Below are 10,080 nucleotides of genomic sequence, written 5' to 3'. Positions count from 1 at the left end.
GCTGATGGTTTTTATTTGTATGTATGGTGTGCAAAGAAGCTGAGAAGAAAGAGCTTGATTAAAAATGAGTTCTAAATTAAGACAAAAGACTGAAAGTCTCAACACTCACATGGCTTATTTCTAGTCACAAGGATTAGAAGTTTTTAATATGTGACATTTTAGTGTACTTTTCATCTTTGTTGGAAGCCGCCCAGAGTGGCTGGGGAAACCCAGCCAGATGGGCGGGGTACAAATAATAAATTATTATTATTATTATTATTATTATTATTATTATTATTATTAGAAAGGTTAAACAAAAGGTGACTTGCCCTCTAGCAGTAGTCAGTACTCTATGGCTACCTGTCATACTGAATATGGTAAATGTACAGCTTTGGAGAAAGCCTGCTGTTTCTGTGGTGCTCCTGCTGCCCTGGCAGGCTCCTGTGAATTATGCACATCTCCTCTACACTCTGAAAGGGCATACGCCAGGTGGGAAAATACTACCAGCTCCAGAGAGCACGAGGCTGATTTATGGAACAAGGAGGAACTCTGCTGCAGGATGAAGGCTCTGTTTCCCATCCCTCCCCCCAAAATGCCCAGTAATCTTAAAATAACACACAAGACCTCTTCCTTCACACAGCAAGGACATTTGGTCAATTTATGAAGCATCAAATATACAGTTTCTTATGTACAAAGTGGACCAGAGGTGAGGGGGTGGGAGACAGCAAGAAACAAAAAGAAAAAAAATGCAGTCAGTTTGGAGTCTTCCAGCCATGAATTCTGGGAGAAAGGGCAGAGAGTGGCCCATGCTGCAGAAAATACATGGGCTGGAGCCCACCCACCCCCTCCTCTCTTAAGAGGTTGCTATTTATAATATATAGTATATACACAGGAATCTCTGTACAGCAACAAACCCAACACAGGAAGTGCAGTGCAGGGTAGGGATAAAGTGCATGCTGGGGGGAGGGCAAAGGGTGGGAAGATCTGATATGGAGAATGGGGGGAGGGAGGGAAGGAAGGAGAAGGGAGCCCAGACCCCGCAGGATGGAACTGGGAGCAACCACAGCAGGGCGAAAACCACCACCAGGCAGGACTCCTGAGTTCCTTCAAGGCTGTGAAGTCAATTAGCGGAGGAGGATGGAGAAGCTGAGGAATGGAGGCTGAGAGTCAGTGAGCCTCCTAAAACCCTCCATTAACTGGTCCTCTGATTATTTTCCCCCATCCTCCAAAGCGCTAGAGGCCAGAAATCCTGCCTGCTTTTGTTGAGCAGTTATTCCTAAAACGTTGATGTGGCACACTGGCATGACTTGAGGAAACTCACGTGTCGTGTGCAGCAACAATTAGGTTTATTAAATAATTCTGGTTCCTGTAAGGTTCCAGCTTTTGCTGCCTCTGAAGCCGGGTCCTTCTGCTCACACACTGCAGAAAGAAGAGCCTGCCTTCAGAGAGGGTCAGCCATTGCCCGTCACTACTCTGGCTGGGCCTCCACTTTTCTATTTAGAAAAATAGTGTGCTTCTACTATCAGAAGCACCACTTTAAAATGTAAAATAATTTCTTCCACCAACATTCATAGCATCTCCTTAAAAATATACAGACGAGGCACTGTAACTTTTATGTTTTGAAATCATCCTCTGGCACCCTTGAGCCTACCTCCATATCCCTTTGCCCGGAGTCCTGTCTCCACACGGACTAGACTGGGGAGGGTAGTGGCTCAAGGTAATGTCTTTGGGGAAGGGAGAGTGAGAGGAAAGGTTAGGCATGAATGGGCTCCATTAGCTTGGTTTGGGACAGGAAAACCAGATCCCAACTTTTTCTAGAAGCAAAGGAATGAGGAAGTAGGGGGTTAAAGTGCATCTAAGCTCCCAAGGAACCAGTGTGTGTGGCAGGTGGTAGTATCTCTCCCCTATTGGTAGGCAGAGAAACACTCTAGGATAAAAGAACAAACTGGGTGGGAGGAGACAATTACACCCTACCCTCCACTCCTATATTCCTCTCTATGCAGTTCAGTGAGGGAATATATCCAGAGAATATATAACACCCCCACCCTTTTAAAATGTTTTCAGTGCAAACCCCTTGATAGGGGTGGGAAGGGAGTAAGAATAGCCCTTTGTGAATAAGAACTGAGAGGGCAAGACAGATTCCTTCCCAAATTCCCCCAAAATACTGATGATCTGCCCTGCTCTACATATTATCTATCTTCCTTCCTTCCTTCCTTCCTTCCTTCCTTCCTTCCTTCTAAACAGCAGAAACTCATAAACTCTGTGCAAACTAAAAAGGAGAGCCTCCTTTCTGCAAATGCCAAGGAGCACCAAAGCCCCCGTCTCCATTCCCTCCTACAGAACAAGCCAACAGGCAGAGAAGTGGAAAAAGCTACTTTATAAAACTATGAAAAACTATCCTTCAGAAAGATAAAACCCCTGGCGACCACCACAGATGCCACCAAGCAGGGGTGGGGAGAAAGCATGCTGGAAGCATCCAGGCAGCAAAACATTAAAAGGCTTGGGGAGAGTGAGGGGAGAGAAGCAACCTGCAGGCCCCATGCCAGGACACACTGGGCCACAGAGCGCAACGAGGCGCTTGCAGTGCCTTTCACTGGGACGCAAGGGATCTGCCTGCAGCTGCCCTGCCTTGTTGAGACTTCTCTCCGCCCCCCCCCCGCCCCCCCTGCTGCTTGGTAGGCAAGGGGGACACAAACAGGAACACCTGGGCAAGGGAGGCATTGCTCCCACCTGCAAAAAAAGAAAAAAGTGCCACACTCTGTTGGCACAGAGTAAGGCTTCTCTTCCATGCAACTACTACATGCTTAAGTCAAGCCCAGGAGCCCACACGGCTCAAAAAAGAGAGAGACTGGTAACTATTTTTGCCCCTCTTTGTATAGCTGAGAGTTACTACATTCCCATCTTCAATTGACTGGGGATGTTCAGGGCTGAGCCCTGAGAAACTAATGGAAATAGTGCTTTAGATGGACTGAACATTGCTTTTTAAAAAGTAAGTCATGCTAGAGACAGCTTCCAGAACTGCTGTTGGGGTAGAAGAACCATTGGCCTGGCTCCTGGCTGGGAGTGGGGCAGTAGCAGCTTCTCCAGTAGACTCATCATCACAATGCTTATCAGGGCAGCCTGAAAGAAGTGGCAGAGAAGCAGTTCCTAGGTTGTGTGAACTGGGCCTCAGCCAGTTCCTTTAAACACTCAATCGAGAGTTCAAATACAGTAGCAAAGCTTGCTTAGCCTTTTGTGGCATCAAATCCCAAGTGGGGAATTGGCTGCAAACAGAACTGTTGGTCTAGAACAGGGTTTCCCAAACTTGGGTCGCCAGCCATTATTGGACTACAACTCCCATCATCCCTATTTTCTGGGCCTGCTAGCTAGGAATGATGGAAGTTGTGGTCCAACAACACCTGGAGACCCAAGTTTGGGAAACCCTGCTCTGGAACATACCCACCTTTAATTTGCTGCTCTGGCCATCTGCTACCGTTCATTCACAGCTGCTATTAAAAACTGGAGCAGGCAGATATTTTAAGTTAGGCGGGAAGTGGGGAGCAAGAGGCTCTCCTTTGGTCATCCTTCTGAGCTGAAAGCAATGCTCTTCGGGCAGGTCTGATAAATGGCCACCTGCTATGTAAACAAGACACACGGAAGGCAGCCATGGGGGACTGCCTGCTACTTGGCTAACATTTCACGGAGACTTGGTGCAGGTGGGCAAATGCTGGTGCACAGTCCAACGCCAGGAGTAAAAGAAGTATCAGTCATTCGAGAGAGTGGGATCGTGCAAAAGGGCAAGTTCCACTCTACAGCTTATTCTTATGCCTTCAAAACTGCCACACTGCACAAGTTGTCCCTGGCACTAGCATGTCTGACTTGCTTTGCACAAAAACAGCAGATGGTGCAATTAAACTGTTCCTGGACTGTTCCACTTTGAACTGCAAGGGGAAACTGCACTGCATGCCCCCCGCACACACAGCTAGCGTATCAGGGAAGAGAGGCTGGAATCCGCCCTGGCACCTGGTTTTTTAGACCACCCAGAAACAGAAACAGTTTTACTGTTTTGCATGCTGTTTGCATGAATGAGGTATACATACACCATACCATCTCCATCTGTAGCACATTTAGGGAAGAGTCCAAGGGGAAACACTCTGCGTGGCAACAGATCACAATGGCTGCACAAATGCAGAAGTTTTCCCCTCTCGCACCTCATGTTTTCAACGTCTCTGAAAAGTTGCCGCATAGTCCTCAGACACCCCATTTTCTGACCAGAAAAGGGGAGGGGTGACACGAAGGGAACAGAGAAGCTCAAGTGCTAAGTGGCGCCACCCTCAGGCCACGAGTGGGGTTGCAGATCCCAATTTCTTCCTTTCCGAGGCATTGGTTGGAAGGATGCCCTCTCTCAGTTCTGATCCTAGGAAAAAGAGGGAGGGGGTATGGAGTGGGGAGGAAGAAGGGGAATGGCCAAAAAGGTCTAGACACCCACTGGCCCCCACCCCTCCTGACCACCTCACAGCTGTGATGGGAGAAGCCCCGAGCTCCGATATTTATATATTTATAACCTATCAACTCCGTGGTGGCGGTGTTCCTCACACGACGGTGCTGATTCTGTTCACCGGCTTCTGTTTCGGGTTGGGGGGCCCTTGGGAGGGCATGGCTTGAGGGACCCCCTGGTGCATGGAGATGTGCTGGGGCAGGGGGGAGGTAGGGGCAGCTGGAGAGTGGGGACTGAGGGGCGTGTGAGGGGACGGAGGCGGGAGGGGTGGGTAGGAAGGGTGTGGGGGGATGGGGGAATGGGGAGGGGGCATGGGAGGCTGGCCGTGGTGCTGCTGAGCTGGGTGCGCAGGGTGGCCGTGGTGTCCAGGGTAGGGCCCCATGCTGGGGGGCGGAGGCGGCCGCTGCATGAGCTGGGCAGGATGGTGGCTGAAGATAAAGTGCTTTGGGGCCTGGGGCCTATGCAGGGTGTGCTGCCCACTGACCCCCGACTGATGCAGCTGCTGGGGGTAAGTGTGGGCCAGGGCATGCTGGGGGGCAGGGCTGTAAAGGGGCAGCGGCGAGGTGGGCTGGCGCCCATGGAGGAAAGGGGGGTGCTGGGAGGCGGCAGCAGCAGCAGCAGCCATCTGGTGGGCGCGTTTCTGCTGGACGGGCCGGCCGAGGGTGTAGTGGTGGTGGGGCTGTGGGGTGGGGAAAGCTGGGACGGCCTGCTTCTGTGGTGGGGCGGAGAGCGGGGGCTGCTGGGAGTGGTGGTAGCGCTGGACCTGGGGAGGCAGGGGGTTGGAGGGCAGGGCTAGTGGGGGCGGGGGTGGGGCCGGCTGCTGGGGAGGAGGGGGCTGCTGGGGGTAGGGAGGAGGGGGCTGGGCCGAGGGGCCGTGGCAGTACTGGGCGTGGAGAGCCTGCAGCTTGGACTGGCTGCCATCCGGGAGGGAGGGGTGGCTGTGGTGAGGGTGGTGGTGGTGAGAGGAGGAGGCGGAGGAGGAGGAGGCGGAGGCCTGGCCAGGGGGCGTCTGAAAGGGGCCCTTCCCACGCCTGCTGCCAAAAAGGGAGCCCAGGAAAGAGGAGGAGTTTGAGGGGGGCCGAGGCTGGGGCTTGTACTCCTCGGGAGGCGGAGGCGGTGGCACTCTCTGGTGGGGGCGTGGGCTGCTAATAATAGACCCCTGAAGGGATGTAGGTGGGTGGAGGGAGAGGAAGCAGAAAGGAGAAAGGGAGACACACAGAGAGAGAAAGATGGGGTGTTAGACAACTGGCTCCTATAATTCCCCCACACCTATGGGGCTAGGACTTGATACTCAAAGATGGCCATACTTTTCTGCCTGCCTGAAGAAGGGTTGGCTTTGACTAAAAGTAATTCAGACTGGGACGAGTCCGCCAACTCTTCTGCACCAAAGAAATGACTTCCCACATCCCTTAAACCTCTGTGTCTTCCTCTGCTAAGAGTGGAAGTAAAAGCGAAAGAGAGAGAGAAAGAGAGAAGAGAGAGGCTGCAAGGCAGAGAGTGGGAAGGCTTGGGGAAACTCCAGCTGTGTCCCTCCCTCCCCACCCTCAATCTCTGGCTCCCTTTCCTCCTCCTCCTCCTCCTTCAGCCCACTTACTTCAATTGTGCTGTCCAAGGATCCCACGCTGTTACGGCGGCCCCGCTTGCCTGCAACAGAGCAGGGGTTAGCGAGACCTGAACGCCACCCTCCCGCTCCCTTACAACCAACACTCCCACTTTGGAGGGGAGGGGAAAAGGGGAGCCCAGGCCAAGAGCCCCCAGCCATCCCGCAACCCAATCCCACAAAGCACAGCAACAGAGCAGAGGAAGAGTTAGCAGAAGACAGGACCTAAAACACAGAGAGAGTCTCCTGCCCCTCTTCCACTTCAGTCAGATGCAGGGTGGCCCATGGTCTTACGGGCCTATAGGAAGCAGGGGGCCTCTTCTGCTCTGTGTCATTATCTGTGTCAAAGTATGCCCTCGGCAGTGTCCTGCCCCCCCCCTTTTAACACACACACACACACACACACACACACACACACGTTGGGTTTCTTCAGGCACTTCCAAGCTGTTATTTTAGGTGGGATTCAGTCACAGACCACGGCATTTGAGCTGCGCAATTATAGCTGAGTAAGAGGTCTTGTGCAACAAACCCATTTCCTGAAAAGTTCAGACTTTAGCAGTAAGGGAAGTGATAGGAAAATGTGTGGGGTAGCACTTTGCTTTGATGCAATGTCATCTAACCTCTCAAGATGGGATAGGCAGCATTAAGCAATAATCTCCCTGTGAACAAATCAGAATGCTCAATAAGCACCCTTCCTCACAATCAGGTTGGCTCCAAAAAGCAAGAGAGACACACATCCATCCACTAAAAGCACTGAGTCACCAGCAAACAGCAGCCACCCAGTCAACACTACGAATCCCAAATCCCGGGCCTCAATGTTTTTTAGTCAGATGTGTGGATTAGAATTAAAATCATGGTGGATGAAACATTATCCATACGTTACATGTTCTTTTTAGCCAGTAGAGGGAGCCACAATAATTACATTCTAGAGATGGGCTGATTTCTGCAGTGGAACCAAAATCAAGCAAAGTTTGAGAAGAACTGAGCTTTTAAAAAAAAATCTGGATGCCACCAAAACATCTATGTGAAAGACAGCGTGTCTTCAGTGGAATCAAGTGTCAAAGGCTTTTCTGGTAACCCTCTGCTCCAGTGCATTGCAAGTGGCACTGTGTGGTCGACATCAGCAAATAAAAACTAGCATGCCAAGGAGAAGGTTCAGCCTAGACTTCTCCATGGCCTGCCATTTTCCTACACGTAGGGATTTTACTTCTTCATTCAAATAAGCAACTGCCACATCTAAACCCTGAAGTGGTAGTCTAGAAAAATGCCCTACCAGAAAACTGGTATGAAGTGTCCCAAAGTCTGGAATCTACAAAAAAGGAACCCAAAATGGCTCACGGAGCTTTACTAGATGCATGCAAAGGCCTCTAGTACACTGGGGGGGGGGCGGCGGTCAGTGATGTCATGCGATGGTCTACCTTAGAGGCCCTCAAGGATGCCTGGCAAAGCCTGGCATGCTAGAAAAATCCCAAGACCTGTCACAAATTTAATTTCCTGTGGAATCTAGTGATGTTTCTTTTAAAGTTCTCATCAGCATAAACCCAGAAATTCCTTCCTTATCTTCATCCCAGCCTGAAGCCCACTAGGCTCTCCCCTCCTGGAGCCATGGAAGGTCCTGACCCCCAGCCCCTCACCAGCGTCAGAGAGGTCCCGAAGGGAGCTGCTGAGGGCACTGCGCTTCAGCCCTTCTCCCACAGTGTAGGCATCCTCCAGGCTACTGCGAGTCAGGGTCCCATTCACGGCATCCTTGGGCCCAGATGAGGGGGAGGCATTGGGGCGCATCACTCCTTTTTGCTTCTCTAGCTCCGCTGTGTGTAGAAGAAAAAGAGAGAGGCAGTGAGATTTGGGGGCCATTCTGCTGGATGCTTCTCAGCCCTTCCCAACAAACAGGACTTGCTTCCAGTTTACACCAAAGGAGTTTACAAGTGATGCTTGGAAATAATAAACAAAAATCATGAAACATTTGCAGGGTTTTATCTGAAACAGGGGAAGAGAACCAGCAGCCCTTGAAATGTTGTTGAACTACAATACCCATCATCCCTGAACAGTGGGAGGCATCTAAAGAAACTGCTGTTGCTGCATAAGCAGCTTACAGATGGGCTGAGATGTAAGAAGAGCATGTATAAGAAATGGAAAATCACAAAGGTGGGGCCCTCCCTGTGGAAAACCCTCCCTTCAGATGTCAAGGAGATAAAGAACTATACAACTTTTAGAAGGCATCTGAAGGCAGCCCTGTATTGGGAGGTTTTTAATGTTTGATGCTTTTTATGTTTTATATATTCTGTAAGCTGCCCAGAGTGGCTGGGGAAAGCCAGCCAGATGGGTGGGGTATTAATTATTATTATTATTATTATTATTATTATTATTACCCATTTTCATATCCATTTCCATAGCAATGAGGACTAGAATCACTCAAGTATTGTGTAATGCACACAGTTCTGCTCTCAAACCCTCTTCTCACCCCCCTTGGCTTATTACAAACCTCAATTCAGGCTAGCCTAGCAGCCTCACAATTATTTGAGTCAGGGCTTCTTTTCAAAAAATGGAAAGTGGTGCTTCCCATGAATTTCTGTTTGAAGAATGGATTGAAGGATATTCAGTGAGTAAGATGACTCTTCCCACTGGACTGGATAGGCAGGGCCTTTCAAATCTTTTGCCTCCTCTTCCAGAACTAACTGGCAGAGCTGATAATGTCACCCCACCCCCCGCAAGATAAGCACAGCCATGGTGACGATGCCCAGCACAAAAACCTATGCCAAACAGACACAGTTTGCATTTGGAAATTACATAGCGCAACACTTATACTCTCATTCAAACCAAGACAGCAAAAATATGTGAATTCACACTCCAAAAGAGAATGAAGGGGATATAAGGAATGAAGCACCACTTCTTGGTTTCTCTGAAAATCTGAATTAAATTTGGACATGGAAGAAGAGTCTGGACATAACACAAATTATTGTGATGAAAAATGCTGAGCTGTGGATCAGAGGACAAGGCCCCCAACTCTGAAACCCAATGAGCCAAAGTAATGGCTACTAGGAACACAATTTTCAGCGTTAAAAAAATTGGATTAGGAACTAAGGGGTCAAAAGGAGACTCATGAAAGCTGTAAGGACCCAATTTAAATTCCAAGAAAGGAATCGATATATGACCAGAGTGCAGGACAAATAACCCCCCTGAGGAAACATGTAAACATCAGATGGGAAGACAACAGATCCCTATCCAGACAAGAAAAAAACACTGCTAAGGGAGGCCACTTGTCTTTTGATGGTGATGGTGCTAAGTCCCTTATTTATCCCTTCCTGAAGAAATGGAAGAAAATCATGAATGTCATGCGAGAGAGGACCCACCCCAGACTAGGAACACCAAGACAGGTAAAACTTCCAGGTAGTGCAGTAAATACATTTGGTTGATGCCCTTCTGGAAGCCAGTAAAATCCAGTGAGGTCAACCAGATCCTTTCATCCTCCAAGCAGTCAGGTGGCAGAGGTCTGGGTGAGGATGGAACACTGGACCCTAACTGAGAAGATCCATGTACCAACAGATTCAGCAGATCTGGAAACCTTGGAGACCTGAGCTGAAATGGAGCTATAAAAATCACCTCTGCCCAAAAGGACTGAATCCTGATAAGAGGAGAAAGAACTTGCCTAATATACACCAGTACATTCAGCTAACAATACTCCTGAATGTTTTAGTACCAGCTTCTCTAGCTAGATAAGCTTCTCAACCTCTGCACAGTGGCAGGATCCTGGCATGCCATGGGGGCCAATGCAGTGCCAGCCATCCCCATACTTGAACTACCATTTGAAAGGATGTCATGGACTACTACAAAGCTTGGGAGTTGCTGTTCCTCTTAATTCGGCAACAGAAGGAGGAAAGCATCTTCTTGTCCTTCATCCTATTTAAAAAATCTTCAAAACTCTCCAAAGGAACTATCTGTCAAAGAAAGGAATGAGGGAAATTTATTTTGCATTAATAATGTACACTTTATTTAACTGAACTGTCAACATGTAGGCAGAAAAAAC

The 10,080-nt window shown here is 49.4% G+C and overlaps 1 protein-coding gene across 12 annotated transcripts in view; it reads right to left on the bottom strand.

The window, feature by feature from the left end:
- Positions 1-610: 610 nt before the first annotated feature.
- IQSEC2 (IQ motif and Sec7 domain ArfGEF 2) overlaps positions 611-10,080 on the bottom strand; it is a 160,872-nt gene continuing 151,402 nt past the window's right edge. For 8 of the 12 annotated variants that reach the window (XM_079958638.1, XM_079958643.1, XM_079958644.1 and 5 more), the window contains 3 exons: positions 7,691-7,864; positions 6,051-6,100; positions 611-5,615 (listed from right to left, as the gene is read on the bottom strand). In XM_079958638.1, coding sequence (XP_079814764.1) covers positions 4,551-5,615; positions 6,051-6,100; positions 7,691-7,864 — 1,289 coding nt within the window. In that variant the 3' untranslated portion in view covers positions 611-4,550. The remainder of the gene's footprint in view (positions 5,616-6,050; positions 6,101-7,690; positions 7,865-10,080) is intronic. The other 4 variants (XM_079958642.1, XM_079958640.1, XM_079958639.1 and 1 more) reach the window with 4 other exon arrangements.

This window comes from Podarcis cretensis (genome assembly GCF_951804945.1).
Source record: "Podarcis cretensis genome assembly, chromosome: 17".
NCBI lineage: Eukaryota > Metazoa > Chordata > Lepidosauria > Squamata > Lacertidae > Podarcis > Podarcis cretensis.
Note: the sequence above shows the minus strand (reverse complement) of the source record. Positions and strands in the feature narration are given on the sequence as shown.